Here is a 27752-nt window from a genome sequence, read left to right as displayed (position 1 = left end):
GACATTAATGGAGGGGGTGTGGCGTGATGTCATGTCTCCGTCTCTGGAGCAGCGCCCGGCACAGAATGCTGAGTGCTACATGGAGATCACAGGGGTCCCAGCGGCGGGACCCCTGCAATCACACTTCTTAGGGGATAAGAATACCCCTTTAAAAAGCAACCTGGAATGTATTTGTTTTTCTGTATGAACAATGGCCCCGAGACCCATTGATGCGTATCTTAAAGAGATATTTTGTCTAAACACTTGCAGTGTGACCTATGACTTTAGGTGTCTCTCGAGTTCATACAGTCGCTGGGTTTCTATTTCCAAGCAGCTGAACTGGTTTTACCTTTTCAGATAGAATCGACAATGAGAAGTTTTCATTACCTCCCGATACCTGCATAGACCAGTGTAGCCCCGTCCTATACTGAATTATTATATTATATTTTAAATATTACACATATATTATTATGGCAAATATTACACAACCGATGCGTTCTGTTCTATATATATAACTAATGCCTGATAAGATTTTGACTTCTACTTGCATGGATTCCAAACTTTTTAAATAACTACTACAACTACTACTTTTGTAAAAGTTTTGTACTGTATGTATATATATATATATATATATATATATATATATATATATATATATATATATTATTACAAAAAGTAAGGCAGCACATCCAAAATGAAGGTAGGTGCAAGCTGGTCCAAGGGGCCCCGGTCCCAGGGTCCAAGTAAGGTTATCCACAAAAAGTTGACCGCAGCACACAAGAGTATTAAAACAAAAACAAAAAAATGTGGTCTATTCCATGAGCAAAGAGTTCATGGAATAAACCACATTATTTTTGCTTTAATACGCTTGTGTGCTGCGGTTAACTTTTTGTGTGTGTATGTGTATGTATATATATATATATATATATATATATATATATATATATATATAATATATATATTATTGAATATCCTTTGGCCGCCTGAGCATTCTGGGAGTTGTAGTTTTGCAACGTGTGGAGGGTCACAGTTTAGAGATTACTTTTATAAGCCAATGTTTCCCAATTGGGGTGCCTCCAGCTGTTGCACAACTACAACTCCCAGCATGCCTGTCTATTGAATGGAAGCACATGGCCATTGACTAAGTAAAGGTTTCATGTACTAACCCATTGACTTTCCATCTCTTCTTGCTTCTTTAGATTTGTCAATCTCGTGCTATTTTAAGGAGGAAGAAAACGCTGCGTAACACTGCGGTCACAAGTTCCTTCTCATGGCATCTATAGATCCTTATCAGTATATAATAGTAAGTGTGTCTCTCTTGTGTTACATTTAGTCTTTTGCTATGCAGTTTCACTCAAGTTTGCATAAACAAAACCACGTAAAGGATTAAAGGGGTATTCCAGTGAAAAAAAAAATAAAACTTTTTTGGGGATCAACTGGCTCCAGAAAGTTTAAACAGATTTGTAAATTACTTCTATTAAAAAAATCTTAATCCTTCCAGTACTTATCAGCTGCTGAAGTTGAGTTGTGTTTTTCCTGTCTGACCACAGTGCTCTCTGCTGACATCTCTTTCTGTCTCAAGAACTGTCCAGAGCAGGAGCAAATCCCCATAGCAAACCTATCCTGCTCTGGACAGTTCCTGAGACAGAGAGTGATGTGAGCAGAGAGCACTATGGTCAGAGAGAAAAGAACAACTCAACTTTAGCAGCTGATAAGTACTGCAAGGATAATATTTTTTAATAGAAGTCATTTACAAATCTGTTTAACTTTCTGGAGCCAGTTGATATGAAAAAAAAAATGTCTTTTACTGGAGTACCACTGAAAATAAGGGAATGAAATGCACGTGCATGGAGGGGAGCGAATGGATCCTCAATGTCTCATAAAACGTTTTACAAAAACACCAAGGAAGCTTATTGTCTGACTTGGTAGATTGTATTACACAGGAAATATTGGATGTGTTTTCAAAAATATGCACTAGATTTAAATAAATAAATAAAAAATGTATTGAATTGTCTAAACCAGCAGTGGTCTCCAAACTGTGGCCCTCCAGATATTTCAAAACTACAACTCGTAGCATGCCAATGTTAGCCAATTGGGGTGCCTCCAACTGCTGCAAAACTACAACTCCCATCATGCCCAGACAATTGTAGTTTTTTAGCATCTGGAGGGTCACAGTATAGAGATCACTGGGATATAAGCCAATATTCCACAATTGGGGTGTGTCCAGCTGTTGCAAAACTACAATTCCCAGCATTCCCGGACAGCCAAAGGCTGTCTGGGCATGCTGGGAGCTGTAGTTTTGCAACCTCTGGAGGGCGACAGTCTGGAGACCACTGGTCTAAGCCAAACTTTTCCAACCAGGGTGCCTCCAGCTGTTGCAAAACTACAACTCCCAAGATGCCTGGCCAGCATTTGGCTGTCTCTGCTTCCTGGAAGTTGTAGTTTTGCAACAGCTGGAGGCACCCTGTTTGGGAAACACTGGTCTAAGCTAAAACCCATTAAACGTTTCAGGAAACCATGCAAACAATGAAGGCTAGATGTTTCCTTTTTTCATACATGACCTCTATCTAGGTTCTGCAGAATCCATTTGTTTTCATGGACACCAGAGAATGATTGTAAGGAGAGGAGAAATGCAAACGTTTTATTTCCCGAACTATTCTCCAATCTTCAGGAAGTTTCTGCTACTCTTTATTGCACCACTTTTTATTACATCAGACCTTCCTCTTTTCATGCCTTTCTGCTGACCCTAATAATCAATCTAAGGCTAAGTTCACATATCATAACATTGACCCACATATTTTATACTCTAATTTTTAGGCTCATTATTGAGCCCCTTCATGGTACACATCTATTTCTCATTCTTCCCACTTCAGAGGACATGACCAGGGCAGTTACTTCAGTTACACACACAGTTACTTCCCCCCCTTACCTCTCTAGCCAATCATAGCACAGCACAACAACTCAGCCCTTACTGCTACTGTATGTCATGACATAATGCTGGTGAAATGCTCTGAAAAAGCTGACCCTGTGCTGAGTGATGAAGTACACTGTACAATACTATAGATGGCATGTGGGGGGGGGGGGGAGGGTTACTGTTAAACTGGGTTTGCAAGGTGCCATGTGAGCAAGAAACAGCAGCAGCAATGAAAGGGTTAAACTACTACCGCTTAGAAGCTAAAGGCAGGGAGAGAGGAGAGATTACACTGCTGGACTGTGGACATATAAATGTAGGTAACACTGCTATTCGCTTAATTGACAGCTGTCCTGAGCTTTATTGGTGGTGTGAGATAAGAGGGAAGCCTTGATTTACCTTGTAGGAACACAGTAGATTATCTTCAGCCGGCAGACTTACTTAACTTGCAAGTACACAGCTCAAGCTGACTCTTTGCACATAGTACTAGCTGAGCCCTTTCCCCAAATCCTGTTTTTTTTGTCCTGGGTCTTTGTTACTAGAGATTCCAGAGGAGAAATTAAAAAGTTGAACAAAAAAAGAAATATATCCTGGTAGACAAGATGCCCCTTTGAAGTTTCTTCCTGTAGAAGTGGTTGCTGCAAATACAGTGAAGGAGTTTAAGCATGAATGGGATAAGGATAAGGCTATCCTTCATATAAGATAGGGATAGGCATAAGGCTATCCTTCATATAAGATAGGGCTAGGCATAAGTCTATCCTTCACATAAGATAGGGATAACATAAGACTATCCTTCATATAAGATAGTGATAGGTATAAGACTATCCTTTATTTAAAATAGGGATAGGCATAAGGCTATCCTTTATATAAAATAGGGATGGGCATAAGACTATCCTTCATATAAGATAGGGATAGGCATAAGGCTATCCTTCATATAAGATAGGATCAGGGACCATTCATAGTATTCAGAATATTTGGCAGACTAGATGGGTTGAAGAGTTCTTACCTGCCAACGCATTCTATATTTGGTATTACATATGTCCGTTATACGTAATCCCAGCCTAAATCCCGACATAACTGATACCACAACAGATGACCACACGCATCAGTGGTCAACAGTTGTGTAGCATCCGGCGTCTATTGTTTCTGAACACGCTTCCCTGTTCGGCGCCGGTGCGGCGGGTCCAACCATCCAGCATTCAAACTGCGACACTGGATTAATGTGGACTGTCCCATAGAAATGTATGGGATCAGTTCTAGCATCAGTTTCCCTTCGACGCTGTAGAAAATGCCGGATGTCGGACATATATGAAGGAGGCCCCTGCTTCTATGTTTAAAAAAGGTGAACCGGTCTAACCCCGCCACCCTGATTCCTTTTCCTACATTATAGTAAAGTAGCTATTGAGTATCCGCTGACTCATTGGACTGACTTATTGTTTGCCTAATACTCTGGTAAGGATTTACATAGACAAACAATGTGTTATTTATACACGGCCCTCTATAAAGCTATAAAAAATGCCACCATGAATGAGACGAATCATAGCGGAAAATGTATTGTGCGGTATAATAATAAAACGCACTGATCTCATGTATGAGAACGATCACAGGGGGGGAAAAAAAATAGACTTGTTGCTTCTGGCAGATTCCACATTTAATTTCCTAAACTGCGAATGGAAAAAAAAATAATAAAAAAAAAGAAAAAAAATCACAATTGGTTTCAGACTCTTCATAGGTGAGGTCCAGTGTGGGCGAAAAAGTTTTAAATAGCATTTACAGCAAGTTTAATCCGGAAAGAAATGTTAATATAGATATTATTGGTCTTATTTGTATTAAAGGCCTCTGTACCAACCCACTCATTTTCATCAAAACCTGTGTAGAGTGGCACAGTTGCCCCTAGCAACCAATCAGAATGCTACTTTCATTTCTGTTAAAAATGAAAGAAGCAATCTGATTGGTTGCTATGGGAGTGTTGGGAGTTGTAGTGTTGTAACTTCTGGAGGGTCACTGTTTAGAGATTACTGGTATAAGCCGATGTTCCCCAATTAAGATGCCTCCAGCTGTTGCAAAACTATAACTCCCAGGATGCCCGGACAGCCTTCGGCTGTCCGGGCATGCTGGGAGTTGTAGTTTTTGCAACATCCGAAGGGTCAACGTTTAGAGATTACTGGTTTTAACCAATGTTCCCCAATTAGGGTGCCTCCAGCTGTGGCAAAACCACAACTCCCAGCATGCCCGAACAGCTAAAGGCTGGAGGGCCACAATTTGGAGACCACTGGTCTAAGCCAATGTTTTACAACCGTAGTGTCGCACAGTAGGTACAGCTGCCCTGAGCTTTATGGGTGGTGAGACATGAGAGGGAAGCTTTGATTTACCTTATATTCTTTCCTTTAGTCTCCTGGAGATAAGCTGTCTCCAAAGATGTCTGGCAGTACCGTTCTTCCCTCTCTACAGCTCTACAGAAGAATATCTTATTCGGTACCTAATCCTGACCATGTACATTTAATTTTTAGGTCTCTGTCACCGATATTTATTTTAAAAATACCTCTTTTCATTAGCTCACAGTGTTTGGAAATCCTCTCAGGGGGTGTCCCTTCCTTGTGGTGGTGGGAGCTGATTGGTGCATGGTGGTAGGGGGCGTGCCCCTCCCTTGTGATGGTGGTGGGAGGTGATTGGTGTTTCTGCTCATGCAGCCTTGTTCATGTGTCATCTCTTGTCCATGACTCATGGACAAGCCTGATGCTGCTGCAGGACTGGTTAATGTCCCAGTATGTATGGGGATTCTAGTGGTGGGATTTTCAGGAGCCATTTTCTTTATCCAATATTCAATTTTTTTAAACAACCATATTACAAAAGGTTTTCATCAGTAACAACATTTAAGGTTTTTGGATCTGACTGTGCCCATTTAACACCTTCCTGCAGAATGACTTATTTAAACGTCGGGTTATGCAGGTAATTCGCGCATCCTGCCGTTTATATAAGTCGTTCAGTTAACCCGGCGATGCGCGGCATCGCATGGGTTACCAAGCAGAAGTCCCGATGTTATCGGTGGGAGACAACTTCTGCAAGCCATCTCAGGACCATCTGTGAATGGTCCTGGTCAGCGATCACTGTGATTGGTCCCTGTAGACCAGTCACAGTGTCTCGGCTGACTGGGGGGGGGGGGTGAAAGTTCAGATCCCCCGCCCCTAGAAGTCCGGGCAGAGTGGGGGAATATCACCCCGAGAGCTGCGGGGGCCAAGTGGTGGAGAGGACCGGCGGCACTTACCTGAGGACCGGCGCAGGAAGCGGGGACCAGCGGCAGGCAAGTGGTTTAGGCATCGGTGGCGTCAGCATCAGAGGCAGCAGTGAAGATCGCTGTAAAGTGATCTTCAATGCTGCTTCTAGGAGTTTCAAACTACAACTCCAAGCACGCCCAGACAGCCTTTGTCCAGTGGTCTCCAATCTGTGCTCTTCCAGATGTTGCAAAACTATAACTCTCAGCATGCCCAGACAGTCCAGGCATGCTGGGAGTTGTAGTTCCTTAACATCTGGCACTTCAGATGTTGCCGAACTACAACTCCCAGCATGCCTGGGCAGTCTGGGCATGCGTGAAGTTGAAGTTTTGCAACATCTGGAGGGCTACAGTTTGGACACCACTACACAGTGGTCTCCAAACTGTTTTCCTCCAGTTGTTGCAAAACTACAACTCCCAGCATACCCTTCGGCTGTCTGGGCATGCTGGGAGTTATAGTTTTGCAACAACTGGAGGCACACTGGTTGGGAAACATTGTCTGTTTCCTAACTCTGTGTTTCCCAACCCCTGTGCCTCCAGCTGTTGCAAAACTATAACTCCCAGCATGCACTGACAGACCATGCAACAGCAGGAGGCACACGGGTTGGGAAACACTGAGTTAAGTAGCTAACTCTCAGTTTTTTGCATCCAGTGTGCCTCCAGCTGTTGCATAACTACAACCCCCAGCATGCACGGACAGGCAAAGGGCATGCTGGAAGTTGTAGTAGTATGCCTACAGCTGTTGCATAACTACAAGTCCCAGCATGCCCTTCTGCTTTCACTGCATGTTGAGGGTTGAAGTTTTGAAACAGCACAGGGTACATTCACACGGGTGGGGGTTTATAGCGAGTTCCTCACTGCAAGTTTAAGATGCAGAAAATTGTCCGCTGCAGCTCAAACTCCCAGCGGGAAACTCGCTGTGAACCCCCGCCCGTGTGAATGTACCCTAAAAACACTACACTACGCAAAACACTACATATACATATACCCCTACACAGTCCCCCCCCCCCCCCCAATAAAAATGAAAAACATCTGGTTTGGCACTGTTTCCAAAACAAAGCCTCCAGCTGTTGCAAAACAAGCACCCTGTTTGGGAATCATTGGTGTATAATACCCCTATGTCCACCCCTATGCAAATCCCTAATTTAGGCATCAAATATGCATGTTTCCGTACTCGGGAGAAATTGCCTAACAAATTTTGGGGGGCTTTTTCTCCTCTTACCCGTTATGAAAAGGTAAAGGTGAGGTCTACTCCAGCATGTTAGTGTAAAAAAAAAAATTAAAATTTTTTCACTTATTTGCTGGTGTTGCCCCATACTTTTCATTTTCTCAAGAAGTTAAAGGAAAAAAAAGACCCACAAAATTTGTAACACAATTTCTCCAGAGCACGGAAATACCCCATATGTGGACATAAAATGCTCTGCGGGCGCACAACAAGGCTCAGGAGTGAGAGTGCCATGTACATTTGAGGTGATTTGCACAGGAGTGGCTGATCGTTACAACGGTCCTGACATAAACACAATTATGGTACCATAAGGGCTTCCTAAATGTGACATGCCCCCCAAAAACCATTTCAGCTAAATTTGCTTTCAAAAATCCAAATGTGGCTTCTTCTCTTCTGAGCATTGTAGTGTGCCAGCAGAGCACTTGACGTCCACATATGGGGTATTTCCATACTCAGAAGAGATGGGGTTACAAATTTAGGGGGACATTTTCTCCTATTACCTCTTGTAAAAATGGTAAATTTGGAGAAAAAAATGCATTTTAGTGAAAGAAAAAGAAAATTAATTTACACATCCGACTTTAACGAAAAGTCGTCAAACACCTGTGGAGTGTTAAGGCTCACTGTACCCCTTGTTACGTTCCTTGAGGGATGTAGTTTCCAAAATAGTATGCATGTGTTTTTTTTTTTTTTTTTTTGCTGTTATGGAACCTAAATGCGACATTCCCCCTAAAAACCATTTCAGCAAAATTCACTCTCCACAAAATCCCATTGTTGCTCCTTCGCTTCTGAGCCCTCTAGTGCACCCACAGAGCACTTTATGTTCACATATGAGGTATTTCCTTACTCGAGAGAAATTGGGTTACACATTTTGGGGGGCTTTTTCTCTTTTTACCCCTTGTAAAAAATCAAAAGCTGGGTCTTCAAGAACATGTGAGTGTAAAAGAAAATTAAGATTTAGAATTTTCTGCTATTCCTGTGAAACACCTAAAGGGTTAATAAACATTTTGAATATCATTTTGTATACTTTGAGGGGTGCAGTTTATATAATGGGGTCATTTATGGGGTATTTCTAATATGAAGGCTCCCAAATCTACTTCAAATCTGAACTTGTCCCTGAAAAATTCAGATTTAGGAAAATTTTGTGAAAAATAGGAAAATTGCTGCTGAACTTTGAAGCCCTCTGATGTCTTCCAAAAGTTAAAACATGTCAACTTTAGGATGCAAACATAAAGTAGACATATTGTATATGTGAATCAATTTATAATTTATTTGGAATGTCTATTTTCCTCGCAAGCAGAGAGCTTCAAAGTTAGAAAAATGCTAAATTTTCAATTTTTGCAAGAAATTTTTGAATTTTTCATCAATAAATGATGCAAGTATTGTCAAAAATTTACCACTATGATAAAATAAAATATGTCACGAAAAAGTCAATCTCGGAATCAAATTCATAAGTAAAAGCATCCCAGAATTATTAATGCTTAAAGTGACAGTGGTCAGATATGCAAAAAAATGCTCTGGTCAAAATGGGCTTGGTCCTTAAATGGTAACTCTCATTAAAAATAATTTTTGCTATTGCACTCCTTATGGCAATTAAAAAATATTTCTAATATACTTTGTTTAAAAAAATTAAGTTTTCTATGTTTTATTTGTGCTTAAAAAAGCTCAAGAGCACATTTTCCCCCATTTCATACACAGACTTAGGACCGAAGTCCAAACACAGGAAGTGTAGCCTGGAGTGCTGAGGGGGGTGTGTCCAACCAACAGCATATGGCAGTTAAGTGTGAGAGGAGCTATGATTGGATGAGGCTGGACACACCCCCCTCAGCACTTGCTGTGTTGTTAGGAATATGAAACATGACCACTGAGGCCACTAATTGGTTACAGCAGTCACGAGCCATCGGGTTGTCTAGAAAGACCAGTTAGCTGATTGGATCTTGTACAAGGGATCGGCGCTGTATCAGATAGGCTTAATTGTTTTTATAGAATTCGGGGCCCATTTAATGCATAGATAGTAATAAAAAAAGGCCAGTCTTTCAAGAGCATATTACAGCTGATTTTTTCTTCTGTATGGCCAAGTGTTCCAACTTGGGTTTAATGGCCCAAACTTACTGCATCCTTGGATGCTGTGCGCTCAGGTCAGTAAAGGTTGGACTGAGACACTGGGACAGAATACACATTGGTGAAAGTGGCCTAAAAGTCCTTTAAAAAAGAAAAACAAAAATTTTATTTTTTTAACCTTTTTTTTCCAACTTTTCCACCCCCTCAGGTCGAACATCAGTATTCCCACAGATTTACCGTAACTGTCCTAAGAGCCACAAATGTTACCAAAGGAACCTTCGGTGATATGCGTAAGTAAGATTTATGCACTTCTATTCACATAAAAGGACAACTGCTCTGAGCCTTATGGGTGGTGAGAGATAAGAGGGAAGCCTTGATTTACCTTATAGGAACAAAGTAGATCTTACTCAGGGGATAGACTGTCTCAGCTTGCAGATACACAACCCAGGCTGTCTCTTGGTACATTGTACAAGCTTAACCCCTTAAGGACTGAGGGTTTTTCGGTTTTTGCACTTTCGTTTTTTCCTCCTTACCTTTTAAAAATCATAACCCTTTCAATTTTGCACCTAAAAATCCATATGATGGTTTATTTTTTGCGCCACCAATTCTACTTTGCAGTGACATTAGTCATTTTACCCAAAAATCTACAGCGAAACGGAAAAAAAAATCATTGTGCTACGAAATTGAAGAAAAAACGCTATTTTGTAACTTTTGGGGGCTTCCGTTTCTATACAGTACATTTTTCAGTAAAAATGGCACCTGATCTTTATTCTGTAGGTCCATACGATTAAAATGATCCCCTACTTATATAGGTATGATTTTGTCGTACTTTGGGAAAAAAGCATAACTTCATGCACGGAAATTTATACGTTTAAAATTGTCATCTTCTGACCCCTATAACTTTTTTATTTTTCTGCGTTTGGGGCGGTATGAGGGATAATTTTTTGCGGTACCATTTTTGTATTGATCGGACTTTTTGATCGCTCTTTATTCATTTTTTCATGATATAAAAAGCGACCAAGAATATGTTATTTTGGACTTTGGAATTTTTTTGCGCGTACGCAATTGACCGTAAGGTTTACTTAATGATATATTTTTATAGTTCGGACATTTACGCACGCGGCGATACCACATATGTTTATATATTTTTTTATTTACATGGTGTTTTTTTTATGGGAAAAGGGGGGTGATTTGAACTTTTATTAAGGAAAGGGTTAAATCACATTTATTAACTTTTTTTTTTACACTTTTTTTTTGCAGTGTTATAGCTCCCATAGGGGGCTATAACACTGCACACACTGATTGCCAGCACTGTTCACTGCAAAGCCATAGCTTTGCAAAGATCAGTGTTATCGGCGGTCGATTGCTCAAGCCTGCATCTCAGGCTTGGAGCAATCAATCGCCGAAGGGACGCGCCGGAGGAAGGTAAGAGGACCTCCGCTCGTGTCCCAGCTGATCGGAACACCGCATTTTCACTGCGGTGGTCCCGATCAGCCCCACTGAGCAGCCGGGCAGCTTTCACTTTCGTTTCAGACACGGCGTTCAACTTTGAACGCCACGTCTAAAGGGTTAATAGCATGTGGCACCGCGATCGCTATCGCGCGCTAAGAGCCCTGGGTCCCGGCTTCAGATACATGCCGGGACTGAACCAATATGACGGGAGCCGGCCAAGGACGTAAATATACGTCCTTGGTCGTTAAGGGGTTAAATAAGTTAATTTAAGATAAATGACTACTTCTAAATTAAACACAATGGTAAACCTATACTGGGACTATAGAACTTGAACTTACCTTCATAAATACTTTGATCATTATTCTTTCATTTCACAGTTGACACACCTGACCCTTACGTGGAGCTTTATATAGCATTAGCCCCAGATGGCAGAAAGAGAACAAAACATATAAACAATGATATTAATCCAGTATGGAACGAGTCTTTTGAATTTATTTTGGATCCCAACCAGGATAATATTTTGGAGGTATGGTGAACGTTCTGTCTTAGTAGATAATTCTACATAAAAAGGCTGCACGTGGCTGAGCTCCTCTCTTCTGGCATCTGCATGTTCCTGCACGTAACCATGAAATGACTCAAAAAGTCTGTGTCAGTAGGTGCTGGAATATCCACAACTCACGAATGGAACTCCTACCTTGTATAGTTTAAGACAAGTCATTTGTTTTCATATAATATCATTTGTTTAAAGAGGTATTCCATGAAAAAACATTTTTTTTTCATATCAACTGGCTCCAGAAAGTTAAACAGATTTGTAAATTACTTCTATTAAAAATCTTAATCCTTCCAGTACTTATCAGCTGCTGAAGTTGAGTTATTCTTTTCTGTCTGTCTCAGGAACTGTCCAGAGCAAGAGAGGTTTGCTATGGGGATTTGCTGTTACTCTGGACAGTTCCTGAGACAGACAGTGGTGTCAGCAGAGAGCACTGTGGTCAGACATAAAAGAACAACTCAACTTTAGTGACTGATAAGTACTGGAAGGATTAATATTTTTTAAATAGAAGTAATTAACAAATCTGTTTAACTTTCTGGAGCTAGTTGATGTGAAAAAAAAAGTTTTTTTCATGGAATGTCATGTGGGGCGTGACAACATGAGGGGGCGGGGCTATGTCACGAGCTCCCAGCGCCGGCTCCAGTGTTCAGAACAGTTTGTTCCAAACGCTGAGCAGGGGAGTACCCCTTTAATCTTACTTTATTTATTTATTTTATTTATTTAATTTCAAAAAATGTTCTCTTTCTCTGTGTTTTGCTTCTGCTTTCCAAGTATAGTTCTTATTTACCATTAATATCTAGTAAGCCCAATACTTTCTGAACCAGTTTTCTTACTTGGGGTTGTTTTTGTTCTTCCTAGGTGAACCTAATGGATGCCAATTATGTGATGGATGAAACTTTGGGCACAACAACATTCAAGATCACATCACTGAAGCCCGGAGAGAAAAAAGAGGTCCCTTTTACTTTTAATAAGGTAACGTGACTACTGGTTAATGATCTTTGTTATCACAATGATCAGTGGGGTTGAAGTCATACCTGTGAATCTACCCTCATACTCTAGTCATAAACATACACCAGTGTTCAGAAACTGTCGGATTCTATTACATCTAAAAATCTGCAGTATTTAGCTACATACTGTACATTCTACGTCTGTTCCCCACGATATTAAATTACTAGAGAAATACTGAGAGGCTTCAGAATTCCTTATTTTAACCATAAAGAAAAAAAAAAAAAAAACAAGCATAGGAGTAACAGAAAATATCTAGTGCACAACAGATCATCAAGGAGAGTCTTTAAAGGGGTACTCCGCCCCTAGACATCTTATCCCCTATGAAAAGGGTAGGGGATAAGATGTCTGATCGCGGGGGTCCCACACCTGGGGCACAAAGCGAACTTCGCTCCGTGCCATATGACTGGCGATGCGGGGCGGAGGCTTGTGACGTTACAGTCACAGCCAGGCCCCCTCAATGCAAGTCTATGCAGTCACGGCCCCTCCCATAGACTTGCATTGAGGGGGCGTGGTCGTGACGTCGCAATTGTGTCGTGACCGTGACTTCACTAGTCTCCGGCGCTGCACTCAACGCTCTAAACGAATGCCGGGTGCAGCAGGGAGATCCTGGGGGTCCCCAATGGCAGGACCCCTGCGATCAGACATCTTATTGCCTATCCTTTGGATAGGGGATAAGATGTATTTGGCCGGAATACCCCTTTAATGACATTTATACTGCCCCAACAACAGGTTCCCTTCTTACCAACAACTATGTTTCACTCTGATGAGAGAAAATATAGTTTAGAACCAAACCAGGACATAGGGTGAAGTGTCATCTGGGCGGTCCCTGACCGCTTCTCCTCACCTCCACCTCAGTTTGATCGACAGGTCTACATACCTTTACACAGTGGGGAAGCTAGGAACACCGTCAAGATGGCACCTCACTCCCTACCCCTATATACTCTGACATGCCGCAGCGTTCCAGAATAAAGCATAGCTATTTGTGATGAGGGAGCCCATCATGCTGCCTGTCGTTCAGTAACCAATATTTTGTGAAATAAAGTTTAAGATGATACAATCGCTATTGATTGTATTTTATATAAGGTATCAAGTCCTTCCTCACCGCGGGCTTGGGATTCTACATTATTGAGATATATATACAGCATCACTCTTTTACATTTTTATTATATACATGGTATCTATTGCTATGGGATAATTTACATCATTCTGTCCTCTATTAGGTTACAGAGGTTTTCCTGGGATTCTCGCTAGAAGAATGGTATGTATCATAAAAATGTATAAGTGTAAAAATGTGTTTTTTTATAATAATAAAATATTAAAGCAGTAGTCCAGTGGTGAACAACTTGTCCGACCGCTGGGGTCCCCCGCGATCTCTTGTACGGGGCCCCAACAGCCCGCGGGAAGGGGGCGTGTCGACCACCGCACGAAGCGGCGGCAGACACGCCCCCTCAATACAACTCTATGGCAGAGCCGGAGCGCTGCCTTCGGCAATCTCTGGCTCTGCCATAGCAATGTATTGAGGGTGTGTGTCAGCCGCCGCTTCGTGCGGTGGTCGACACCCGCTATCTGGCCGTAGAGCCTGGCCCCCGTACAGAGAGATCGCAGGGGACCCCAGCGGTCGGACCCCCCGCGATCTCAAACTTATAATAAGTTTTTCACCACTGGACTACCCCTTTAATGTATGTATCATACAGATATACAATCCTACGTGTTAATCAAATATTTCTTTTGAGCAAACAAGGGATTTTTATCAATTTTTCTGCACTTTCTGGATCATATTACCTATTGCCTCCATTTCCTTCATTGCCATTAGTACTTCAACCACTCAGCAGAGTAAAAAGTAATACCAGAATACAGGATACCAGCCTTGAAATGCCAGGTTAAAGCCATTAAAGGGGTACTCCGCTGCTCAGCGTTTGGAACAAACTGTTCTGAACGCTGGAGCCGGCGCCAGGAGCTTGTGACATCATAGCCCCGCCCCTCATTACATCACGCCCCCTCAATGCAAGTCTATGGGAGGGGGCGTGACAGCCGTCACGCCCCCTCCCATAGACTTGCATTGAGGGATGGGGCGTGATGTCATGATGGGGCGGGGCTATGACGTCACGAGCTCCCGGCGCCGGCTCCAGGGTTCGGAACAGTTTGTTACAAACGCTGAGCAGCGGAGTACCCCTTTAAAGGTTTTACAATTTATTGTGTTCACTGCACTTACTTTATTTGTTAGTCACTTAGAAATCATTGAATCTTCCCCAGTATGCATAAATAAGTAAACAAACATATCCATATACCTCTCCGCATTGTAACAACTTGTGTTATTAGTGTTGGGTTGGTCTGGCTGTATATTTCCTGATAAGGTGTGCAAGTACACACTTTTATAGACTATTTTTTAATATTATGTACACCCTGGGGCCAAATCTGCATCTAGTATACATATGTTCAAAAGTCACGAGAAAACAGATAATTCCCAAACTTGGCTGTAATGATGTATAAAGCCAGAAACGTGCACATCAAGAACTAGGACATATGGATAGATTGAGACACTCACAAGTAGATGTCTTCTGTCTTCCATCCTAATGATCTCTAATGAATATGCTTTAGGTTAGATACACAAAAATGTACAATACCTGATATACGGGAAACAGATTTTTAGTCTACCCTTGTCTTAGTCCTTTCTACATTTAGATAACCCTCCTTGACCCTATGCTGACTGTTTCCCGAACAAAAGTACGATAATGTACAAAACACTTCAAAAAAGTTCAGAAGTTTCATTCAAAGCAAATGAATAGGCCAGATAAAAAGATAAAAGTAAGGTCTCAACGCTTTTCTCCCCCCTTTAATGTTGAGGTTCATCAGGGGACAACCATCAAAGCAATTGAACACATTTTAGGTGAAATACTTATTTTTAACGTGTATCAAGTACTATATCTTTTTGTCTATAAAACTCCTATATCCATAAGGGGTCATCATTAAAGGGGTCATCAAAAAAACTTTTTATATATTATAGATTTATGTATGCAGAATAACTTTCCAATAGCATCTTATTAAAAATATGCTTCTTTTTATTTAATTTTCCACTTTGAAAAATGACCACTAGGGGTCTCCCTACCAGTCCTTTTTTTTTTTTTATAGATTTCAGACTCATGCAGGAGTCCTAAATCTCAAACTGCAGCCGGAACACAGACAAAGTCAGCACTGCTCACTGCCAGGGAGCAGTGCTGTGCTTGTCTGTGTCCCGGCTGCAGTCTGAGATTTAGGACTCCAGCATGAGTCTGAAATCTATAAAAAAGGACTGGTAGGGAGACCCCTAGTGGTCTTTTTTTCAAAGTGGAAAATTAAATAGAAAGAAGCATATTTTTTAATAACATACTATTGGAAAGTTATTCTGCATACATTAATCTATAATATATCAAAAGTTTTTTTGATGAAAGGTACCCTTTAAGATGGGCGATAAAAGACATCTACTTCGAGTATCAACTTCTTCTTGATGTGCACGTTTCTGGCTGTTTGGGAAACAATCTATATTCTTGTAAGTTTAGATCATATGTGTACTAGATGTGAATTTGTCCACATGGTGTATACCGTAATTTAAATATTATAAAGATTGGAGATTTTAATGAACTGAGGTTGTAGAGTGCAGTGAAAACAATATTGTTATACTTGGGAAAAGATTTTTATAATTTATTGACTGAATACTGATGATTTGTCCAACTTGTCCAAACTTGGTCACCTTGTAACACACACAGGATGAATATAAATGCATTGTGCTTTCTATGACTTTTCCAGTACACTCTCTATGCGCTTCCATGCCAGTGTATATATATATATATATATATATATATATATATATCTGCTCACCAAAGGTGTAGCTTGTGATATGGTAATTTTATGTATGTGTATATAATTCATAATCATAACTCATTTTTGCCTCTTCCAATTACATTCTTTGCTTTGTCTCTGGCCTCTCTGTGTGACGTCCCATTCCCATCCTCTAAGTCCCTAAAATGTGTTCTCTCTTTGAATTAGGCGCCTTAAAGGGGCACTCCGCTGCTTAACGTTTGGAACAAACTGTTCCGACCACTGGACCTGGCGCCAGGAGCTTGTGACATCATAGCCCCGCCCCCTCATGACGTCACATCACGCCCCCTCAATGCAAGTCTATGGGAGGGGGCGTGACAGCCGTCACGCCCCCTCCCATAGACTTGCATTGAGGGAGCGGGGCAATGACGTCACAAGCTTGGAACAGTTTGTTCCAAACGCTGAGCCGCGGAGTACCCCTTTAATACTAATGAAGTCCAGATGTCCTTAGAACATGTGGCAGACTATAGTAGCTTCTGGTGTCATGTGACTTTTAAAGGGGTATTCCAGGAAAAAACAATTTTTTTTTTTTTTATATCAATTGGCTCCAGAAAGTTAAACAGATTTGTAAATTACTTCTATTAAAAAATCTTAATCCTTTCAATAATTATCAGCTGCTGAAGTTGAGCTGTTGTTTTCTGTCTGACAACAGTGCTCTCTACTGACATCTCTGCTTGTCTCGGGAACTGCGCAGAGTAGAAGAGGTTTGCTATGGGGATTTGCTTCTAAACTGGGCGGTTCCCGAGTCATCAGAGAGCACCAACTCAACTTCATCGCCTCATAAGTACTGAAAGGATTAAGATTTTTTAATAGAAGTAATTTACAAATCTGTTTAACTTTCTGTAGCCAGTTGATATATAAAAAAAGTTTTTTCCTGGATAAACCCTTTAACGTATTCCTAAAGATATCCTCCCATTGGTGAAAATCAAACATTGGAATGTATGGGGCTATGGAATGTCCTGGTGCTATGTGACTATTGGAATCAAGTTTTTGCTCTCAAAAAGAGTGATGAGCGTCTACCACACAAGATGTAGCTGTGTCTTTCTGCTATGAATGAATGCCTTCCTGGTGAATGTATGTCAGCTCACAGACAAATATGAGGACGCTTCTGGGCCCAGATGCAAAATCTGCAACAGGGCCCCATATGACAATTAAAATACTGATCTCTTATGGGGATGATGTGTTCTGGGGCCCCCTTTGGCAGGGCCGCCATCAGGGGGGTACAACCCATACTCCTCTAAGGGGCCCGAGCTTCAGGGGGGCCCGGACGGCCATGTCTTTTTTTATTTTTTTGCTTGTCAGTGAGTGACTGTGTCTGTCACTCACTGACCGCTGGGGGGCCCGTCACTGTACACTGCTTGCTGACTGATTGACTGACTACATACAGTAAGTCAATCTGTCAGAATCCTTTGAAAAGGTGGCGGGCCCCCTCACACGCTGGGCTGGCCCTATCGGGGGACCCGGTGCACATATGACGGGGCAACCAGTCTTGCCCCGTCACTAAACTGCTACTTACATCTGCCTTCGGGGACTTGCTGGCGGAGGTGCACGCGGTGAGTGAAGTCATCGCAAGCGCGGTGACGGGACACCGACGTCCTGCGCATCGCGTGCGATGACGTCACTTATAGCGCGCACCTCCGCCAGGAAGTCCTCTCAGGCAGATGTAAGTAGCGCAGGCCAGGTGAAAGTGAGTGTGTGTGCTACCTAATGTGGGGAAACTATGCTACCTAATGTGGGGAAACTATGCCACGCTGCCTAATGTGGGGAATTTATCTACACTGCCGAATGTGGGGAATGTATGCTACGCTGCCTAATGTGGGGAATTTATGCTACGCTACCTAATGTAGGTAATCTATGCTATGCTACCTAATGTGGGGAAACTATGCTACCTAATGTGAGAAATTTATGCTACGCTACCTAATGTGGGGAAACTATGCTATGCTACCTAGTGTGGGGAAACTATGCTATGCTATCTAATGTGGCGAAGCTATGTTATACTACCTAATGTGGGGAAACTATGCTACCTATTGTGGGGAAACTATGCTATGCTGCCCAATGTGGGGAAACTATGCTATGCTGCCTAATGTGGGGAAACTATGTTATGCTACCTAATGTGGGGAAACTATGCTATGCTACCTAATGTGGGGAAACTATGCTACCTAATGTGGGGAAACTATGCTATGCTGCCTAATGTGGGGAAACTATGCTACCTAATGTGGGGAAACTATACTATGCCACCTAATGTGGGGAAACTATGCTATGCTACCTAATGTGGGGAAACTATGCTATGCTACCTAATGTGGGGAAACTATCTACGCTGCCTAATGTGGGGAATTTATGCTACGCTGCCCAATGTGGGGAATTTATGCTACGCTACCTAATGTGGGGAATCTATGCTATGCTACCTAATGTGGGGAAACTATGCTACCTAATGTGGGGAATCTATGCTACGCTACCTAATGTGTGGAATCTATGCTACACTGCCCAATCTGGGGAAACTATGCTATGCTACCTAATGTGGGGAAACTATGCTATGCTACCTAATGTGGGGAAACTATACTACCTAATGTGGGGAAACTATGCTATGCTACCTAATGTGGGGAAACCATGCTATGCTACCTAATGTGGGGAAACTATGCTACCTAATGTGGGGAAACTATACTATGCTGCCTAATGTGGGGAATCTATGCTACGCTACTTAATGTGGGGAAACTATGCTATGCTACCTAATGTTGGACAACTATGCTACCTAATGTGGGGAATCTATGCTATGCTACTTAATGTGGGGAAACTATGCAATGTTACCTGATGTGGGGAAACTATCCTACCTAATGTGGGGAAGCTATGCTACCTAATGTGGAGAAACTATGCTACCCAATGTGGGGAAACTATGCTACCTAATGTGGGGAAACTATGCTACCTAATGTGGGGAAACTATGCTATGCTGCCTAATGTGGGGAAACTATGCTACCTAATGTGGGGGAACTGCTGCCTACCTAATGCAGATTAATGTGAGTTGCAGTACTGGCATAGTCCTTTTTTTTGGTAGGGGGAATGGGGGCCCAGGCACATTCTTTGCACAGGGGCCCTCTGCTGTCTCTGTCCGCCCCTTGCGCCAGGCATAGGCTGCATCCCTCTTTATGGGGATGCAGCTCCGTCCCCTGAAAGAAATCTCTCCCCCTGCAAGGCTGGTCCATCAATCCCCCCCCCCCCCCTCCCCGCCCTATTGCCCACCCGCTCTAAAAAGGAATAAAGAAAAAGTGCAGTTCACATGGCGCTTCTTTCATCACTTCTCCTGCCCTGCAGCACTGTGTGCGCCTTTAAGACTCACCCAGCATTCAATATGCACCGGCAGCTGGAGTGAAAGGAAGGAGCCAGCAGCTTCATCCTGTCACTCCAGCCCGGGCTTCCTGTGTGGCAGCGGCTTAGCAAGAGGCTGTCCACACTGGAAGCAGAGAAAAGAGGAGCGGCAGCAGCTGCAGGGGCACGATGGAGAGGTGAGTGATTTTTTTTTTCATGCTGTGAGGGGCATAATATACGATGGGGGCAATGTGAGGGGGATATTATACAAAAGTGGGCACTATGAGGGGATAATATAGAAAGGGGAGCAATATGAGGGGGATAATATAGAAAGGGGAGCAATATGAGGGGGATAATATAGAAAGGGGAGCAATATGAGGGGGATAATATAGAAAGGGGAGCAATATGAGGGGATAATATAGAAAGGGAAATATGAGGGGATAATATAGGAAGGGGAGCAATATGAGGGGGATAATATAGAAAGGGGAGCAATATGAGGGGGATAATATAGAAAGGGGAGCAATATGAGGGGGATAATATAGAAAGGGGAGCAATATGAGGGGGATAATATAGAAAGGGGAGCAATATGAGGGGGATAATATAGAAAGAGAGCAATATGGGGGGATAATATAGAAAGGGGAGCAATATGAGGGGGATAATATAGAAAGGGGAGCAATATGAGGGGGATAATATAGAAAGGGGAGCAATATGAGGGGGGATAATATAGAAAGGGGAGCAATATGAGGGGGATAATATAGAAAGGGGAGCAATATGAGGGGGATAATATAGAAAGGGGAGCAATATGAGGATAATATAGAAAGGGAAATATGAGGGGGATAATATAGAAAGAGAAATATGAGGGGGATAATATAGAAAGGGGAGCAATATGAGGGGGATAATATAGAAAGGGGAGCAATATGAGGGGGATAATATAGAAAGGGGAGCAATATGAGGGGGATAATATAGAAAGAGAGCAATATGGGGGGATAATATAGAAAGGGGAGCAATAGGAGGGGGCTAATATACAATGGGGACAAAATTTAGAGGGATAAAATACAATTGGGGGCAATATGAGGGGGGTAATATACAATGGGGGCAAATTGACGGGCATAATATACTATGAGGAAATGTGAGGGGCGTAATATACTATGAGGTAATGTGAGGGGCGTAATATACTATGAGGAAATGTGAGGGGCATAATATACTATGAGGTAATGTGAGGGGCATAATATACTATGAGGAAATGTGAGGGGCGTAATATACTATGAGGTAATGTGAGGGGCGTAATATACTATGAGGTAATGTGAGGGGCATAATATACTATGAGGAAATGTGAGGGGCGTAATATACTATGAGGTAATGTGAGGGGCGTAATATACTATGAGGAAATGTGAGGGGCATAATATACTATGAGGTAATGTGAGGGGCGTAATATACTATGAGGAAATGTGAGGGGCGTAATATACTATGAGGAAATGTGAGGGGCGTAATATACTATGAGGAAATGTGAGGGGCATAATATACTATGAGGAAATGTGAGGGGCGTAATATACTATGAGGTAATGTGAGGGGCATAATATACTATGAGGAAATGTGAGGGGCATAATATACTATGAGGTAATGTGAGGGGCATAATATACTATGAGGAAATGTGAGGGGCATAATATACTATGAGGTAATGTGAGGGGCGTAATATACTATGAGGAAATGTGAGGGGCGTAAAATACTATGAGGTAATGTGAGGGGCGTAATATACTATGAGGAAATGTGAGGGGCGTAATATACTATGAGGAAATGTGAGGGGCGTAAAATACTATGAGGTAATGTGAGGGGCGTAATATACTATGAGGTAATGTGAGGGGCGTAATATACTATGAGGAAATGTGAGGGGCATAATATACTATGAGGTAATGTGAGGGGCATAATATACTATGAGGTAATGTGAGGGGCGTAATATACTATGAGGAAATGTGAGGGGCGTAATATACTATGAGGTAATGTGAGGGGCATAATATACTATGAGGTAATGTGAGGGGCGTAATATACTATGAGGAAATGTGAGGGGCGTAATATACTATGAGGTAATGTGAGGGGCATAATATACTATGAGGTAATGTGAGGGGCGTAATATACTATGAGGAAATGTGAGGGGCATAATATACTATGAGGTAATGTGAGGGGCGTAATATACTATGAGGAAATGTGAGGGGCGTAATATACTATGAGGAAATGTGAGGGGCGTAATATACTATGAGGTAATGTGAGGGGCATAATATACTATGGGGTAATGTTTCTGGCATAATAACCTATGGGGGCAATGTTTGGGCCTGATAATCTATAGAGACAATGTTGGGACCTAATACTCTACAGCTGCACAGAGGGATCTAATACTATATGGGGCAGTGTAATACATGTAGGGGGTTTGTATAGAGTTGAGGATTTTGCTGTAGTGAGAATCCTAAAATGTTTGTCTGGCAGATTCAGTAAAGATGAGTTGGGGGGGGGGGGGGTGTCCGGACTACAAGCCGTGTAAGGGGCCCTGCCCTTAGGCACCAGAGCCCCGGTGTGACTGCTACCTCTATAGCTACGCCCCTGCTGATCACTTTGTTGTAATGTGATGTTGTAAGTTCTGTTTTTATTTGTACACAGTTCGTCCAGTGACCTGAGGTTCAGCATGGCTCTGTGCGATCAAGAAAAACTCTATCGGCAGAAACGAAAACATACAGTTATCGATGGAATAAAGAAGCTATTGGGACCTGAACAGAGCAAAGATTTGTATTCCACTTCCAGAGATGTAGGTTGTCATTACATCTACTTCTATAGTTAGTGGACAGTGGAGCTCAGTGTATTTCTTTATACATAAGGAAGAAAACTTTCCTTCTAAAGGAAGAGCCACTATACGTTTCAGGGTTCTTGTTCATCATCAGTACAGGGCAGGGTTAGGAAAAATGCAGGTTGTGGGTCTTATTGAAGATACTTATTTTCAGGCAGTGCTTCATGGGGAAAAAAGTGTGCAAATTTGCATTCCTCCAAAAGGAAAAATGGCTGAAATGTCTCCATACACCACTGCAGGTCTGATGGATAATACTAAGAGCTGTCCATTCAGGTCATCAGACCTGCGGTTGGGCCGGGACATGCAGCCATAATACAGACGCAAAATGCGTAGATGACTTTTGGTGCTTTCGGTCTCCGTTTACTTAGAAATCACTTTTTTTTTGTAGGCACCGGTCATTGCAGTCCTTGGCTCCGGAGGTGGTTTTCGTGCCATGGTTGGCTTTTCTGGGGTGATGAAGGCTTTGTTTGAATCGGGAGTTCTGGACTGTATCACATATATTGCCGGTTTATCTGGATCTACATGGTAATTGGCTATTTTTACTATTTACTGGGAAACTTTCTGGAGTGTAACAAGTTTATAGGTTGTAGTTCCTTGATTCTAGAGAAAGGGATTTATTTTGAATCAGGTTTTTTTCTCTAAGGCCAGGCACATGAGTTCTTTTTTTTACTTACTCTGGATTAACACTGCAGGATAATGGGATGAACTGGGGATGTATGTTTTTTTTATTTTCAGCCTCACAAACTTATGATCTATATGTTTTTTTCCATGTAAATGATATACGTAGAGCTTAGACGGCACTCACGATTCAATGCAATCCATTTATTTCATGTCTCAGGTCTTCAGATACAGACAATGGCCAGAGGTCATGAGGAAGCGCGTCATAGCGTGAAACGGCCCGTTGGCCATCGTCTGTATCTGAAGACCTGAGATATGAAACAAATGGATTGCAGTGAATCGTGAGTGCCGTCTAATCTCTTCCTATATTGCTTCTAAGTGGTATTCTTTTGACTGAGCATCATGTAAGCACCAGTGAGCAATTTATAAGCAAGAGTCTATGCTGCTGAACACACTAAGCCTTTTGTTCCGCGTGTTAGCAGTGCCAACTTTTTCCACTTCTATTGGGACTTTGTTATACATTTTTATGTAAATGGCCTCTGCAGGAGACTGTTCAATTACTACAATGTAACATAGTTTATAAGGTTTAAAAAAGCCAGAGCAAGTTCAATCTTTATCTCTACTGTGTTGATCCAGAAAAAAAAAACTGGAAAAAAAACATAAGGCTGATGCCACTTCCCCCATACCAATATGGCTTCAGAATAAAACCCTGGATCAACATTCTGTCCACATAAATCTTGTAATTTGAGTGAACAGTGTACAGTGCTGCGGAATCTATGTATACTACGTATACTACATACATAAAGAAATTATTATTATTGTTATTATTTATTATCATCCATAACCTGTAATATTACCCTCCAAATGGGTTCTGTTTAAAACAGTGGTTTGCATGGGAAAACTACCGTATATACTCGAGTATAAGCCAAGTTTTTCAGCACGATTTTTCGTGCTGAAAACGCCCCCCTCGGCTTATACTCGAGTGAACTCTCCGCCTATCAATCCCTTCTCAGTGGTGTTCAACCTGCAGACCTCCTGATTTTGCAAAACTACAACTCCCAGCATGCCCGGACAGCCGATGGCTGTCTGGAGGTCCGCAGGTTGAAGACCACTGCGGCCTTCGTCATCATCCTGACCCCCCCCCACCACCACCACCCTTTAGTTTTCTACTCCCCTCCCCTCGGTGGGAAGGAAGGGTGAGCTGCTCCTGGCCATCTATGCTGCAGGGACCGTCCAGTGGGGAGGGTTAGTTGTTCCGGGCTGTACATCTGTCCCTGCGCATGAACGTCCCTGTGCATCGTCGTCAAGGCAACGTCACTAGTACGGGGCTTGGCCCGGAGCGGAGAAGAGGGCCTCCCGGTGAAGATGTACAGCTCGGAACGACTAACCCTCCCCACTGAACGGTCCCTGCAGCATAGATGGCCCGGACCAGCTTACCCTTCCTTCTCACTGAAGGGAGGTGAGTAGAAAACTAAAGGGGGGGTTTGGATGATGAAGAAGGCCGCAGTGGACTTCAACCTGCGGACCTCCAGATGTTTCAAAACTACAACTCCCAGCATGCCCGGACAGCCGATGGCTGTCCGGGCATGCTGGGAGTTGTAGTTTTGAAACATCTGGAGGTCCGAAGGTTGAAGACCACTGGTTGAAGGGATTGACAGATGATGATGATGATAAAGGAGGGAGATTATGACGAGGGGGATAATGACAGGGTGATGATGACAGGGATCTGGATGATGACAGGGTGATGATGACAGGGTGATGATGATGGGGGTCTGGATGATGACAGGGTGATGATGACGGGGGTGTTAATGACAGGGGTCTGGATGACGGGGGTCTGGATGATGACGGGGGTCTGGATGATGACAGGGGGGGATGATCATCACCCTGTATTTCCCACCCTAGGCTTATAGTCAATAACTTTTCCTGGGTTTTTGGGGTGAAATTAGGGGCCTTGGCTTATATTCAGGTCGGCTTATACTCGAGTATATACGGTAGCCTACATGACTTGAGCCATATTTGTTATACGTTTTGAACACTTTCTGGACACTTTTGCACCTCACTCTTAAAAGGAATGGGAATAGTGGGAAATGGGCAGGGCTTTTTGGGGGGAATGGGGCAAGACTTGATGTGATAGATTTATGATCTTTTTGTCTGCCACAATCTATTACAGGTATATGTCCACACTTTACTCTCACCCTGAATTCCCAAAGAAAGGTCCAAAAGAAATCAACCAAGAGGTGATGCACAATGTCAGCTACAGCCCCCTTCTTTTACTGACCCCCCAGAAAATCAAGCGCTATATTGAAGCTTTATGGAAGAAGAAGAGCGCCGGACAGCCGGTTACATTCACTGACATCTTTTCTATGCTCATTGGAGAAACACTCATCCAACATGTAAGATTTCTTTTTTCTCTTTTGCCTTTGCTTCATAAATTTGCCGATAACAGATGGGAAGGGAAATGGTTTTTCCTTCCTTGGCTCGCCAATGACAAAGAAGCCTGTAATCGTATTGGCAGGAATACATTCATCTAGTCTTGTTCTTTCCAGGAATTTATCAAAAAGTGTCCTGGTGCATCATGACGGATTGCTGAGTTGTAACAGTCTAGGAGTAGGTTCAGTCTTTAAAAACTGAAAATATTTATCATAGATTTATAAATGCAATTTGTCATTCAGTGGCTCATATTTATTATTCACTTTACATCTGATTTTCACAGAAATTACACAAGTAGAAAAGATGCATTTCAAATTGTGCCATGTTTGTGTCTTCTTAACCCGAAAAAGAATACAAATGAGCAAAATGGGCATGGTCAACTGACCTCTGAGTCTAGTGATTGGCTGCAGAATCACTTCCGGCAGGGCACACCAGAGTGGTTCAGTGGTGACACTGTGGAGTACTGTGGTGGTGACACCAAAGTGACATCAGAGTGGTGTGTGGTGACACCGGATTGACATCAGAGTAGAGCAGTGGTGATTTTTGGGGTTAGTATTTATTTTTTATTTTTACACTGTTACTAGTTTGTGGGAAGATTTTAAAGGGGTACTCTAGTGGCAAACAATTTTTTTTTTAATCAACTGATGCCAGAAAGTTAAACAGATTTGTTAATTACTTCTATTTAAAAATCTCAATCCTTCCAGTACTTATCAGCTCCTGTGTGCTTCACAGGAAGTTGTATTTCTGACACCTCTGACACCTCTGTTTGTATCACGGAACTGTCCAGAGCAGGATAGGTTTTCTATGGGGATTTGCTGGAAAGTTCCTGATACAGACAGAGGTGTCAGCAGAGAGCACTGTGGTCAGACAGAAAAGAATTCCAGAAAGAAATCCAACTTCCTATGGAGCATACAGCAGCTGATAAGTACTGGAAGGATTAGGATTTTTAAATAGAAGTAATTTACAAATCTGTTTAACTTTCTGGCACCAGTTAATTTGAAAAAAATAGTTTTCCATTGGAGTACCCTTTAAAGACAAACGGAAATCTCCTTTTATCTTCAGTGCCAACATGATTGTTAATCTAGAATTAGTGGATAGATTGATGAAAATTAGTTTTCAAGTGGTTTTAAAAAATTTCCTATGTTCAAGGGCCGAGGTTCATAAAAAAAAATAAAAAGTCTCTTTACCAATCTTAAAACAACCACTTTTATCTTCTGTCTTTTACCCCAGTCTCAGGCTATAATTTATTTTTTTGATATATACTTAAAGGGGTTCTCCACCATAAGGTGATTTTAGTACGTACCTGGCAGACAGTAATGGACATGCTTAGGAAGGATCTGCGCTTGTCTTGGGGCTAAATGGCTATGTCATGAGATTACCATAATACTGTGGCTAGCTTTTTGTGAACTTGTATTTCCTGTTTGACTTTTCTTTTTTTGATTACAAATCCCACAATTCCATTTTCCTCCCTCTCACACATCAGCCACCCCCACCCATTGAAAAAAAAACACCTGTGGTTTTCAATCAGGGTGCCTACAGCTGTTTCATTAGTTGCAGTTGATCTCTCTCCCACCAAGTGATCGCTCCACCCATTGAAGCAGACAGGCTCCCTGTCATCAGCTGACTAGTGAGTCCGGTCTCGGCCGCATTGCAACCTGGGAAAAATCTGAGACAGCAGTCATTTTGTATGCTGATAAAAATAAATATTGGGTGAAAATCACAGAAGAATTGTGAGAAAACCGTCACACACAGGTACAGACACTATATTATGAACTACACTAACTTTACTGTAGCATAATCAAATAAAAAAAAAAAATTCCTGGAATACCCCTTTAAGACAATCAGCAATATCTGGATTTAAAGTTATTTCGGGATAGAGTTGTAAGAAATGGGGCATTGTGTGCCAAACTAAAAAGTTTTATTGATTCAATTTACGTAGCGTTATTGGACTCTTGCCTAAACCTTTCATGATTTACTTCTGAAATATGTAGCTGCAGAGTTAGAGAGAGTTTGCCCAGTCATTGTGAAGAATGTGTCATAATAACCGCATTAAATATGTTCCAAAACAGTGAACAAGTAGACCGTAGCGCTCATGTATGTAAGTGTAAAAAAAAAATAAAAAAAACAAGCTTTGTGGTATTGTGCAATTGACGGGAAACGGAATAAGTGTCAAAGGGACATAACTAAACATGACATGAAATGAAAAATGACATAGGCCGAGGCTATAGCCATAGAAAAGGGATCAAACTAAAAAAATAAATA

General features: G+C 42.0%; 1 protein-coding gene across 10 annotated transcripts in view; it reads left to right on the top strand.

Annotated features, from left to right (window-relative positions):
• PLA2G4A (phospholipase A2 group IVA) overlaps positions 1–27752 on the top strand; it is a 118052-nt gene that overhangs the window by 44627 nt on the left and 45673 nt on the right. For 3 of the 10 annotated variants that reach the window (XM_056523618.1, XM_056523620.1, XM_056523619.1), the window contains exons 2-9: positions 1179–1282; positions 9653–9734; positions 11274–11422; positions 12305–12418; positions 13675–13712; positions 22259–22403; positions 22831–22967; positions 25231–25453. In XM_056523618.1, coding sequence (XP_056379593.1) covers positions 1250–1282; positions 9653–9734; positions 11274–11422; positions 12305–12418; positions 13675–13712; positions 22259–22403; positions 22831–22967; positions 25231–25453 — 921 coding nt within the window. In that variant the 5' untranslated portion in view covers positions 1179–1249. Of the gene's footprint in view, positions 1–1178; positions 1283–3111; positions 3207–4051; positions 4343–4603; positions 4623–4876; positions 4912–5048; positions 5058–5108; positions 5202–5281; positions 5366–9269; positions 9522–9652; positions 9735–11273; positions 11423–12304; positions 12419–13674; positions 13713–22258; positions 22404–22830; positions 22968–25230; positions 25454–27752 lie in introns of those variants that run through there. The other 7 variants (XM_056523616.1, XM_056523617.1, XM_056523615.1 and 4 more) reach the window with 7 other exon arrangements.

The sequence above is a fragment of the Hyla sarda genome, chromosome 6, assembly GCF_029499605.1.
Source record: "Hyla sarda isolate aHylSar1 chromosome 6, aHylSar1.hap1, whole genome shotgun sequence".
Classification (NCBI taxonomy): domain Eukaryota; kingdom Metazoa; phylum Chordata; class Amphibia; order Anura; family Hylidae; genus Hyla; species Hyla sarda.
The sequence above is the reverse complement of the archived record's forward strand: the minus strand, read 5'-3'. Positions and strand labels throughout refer to the sequence as shown.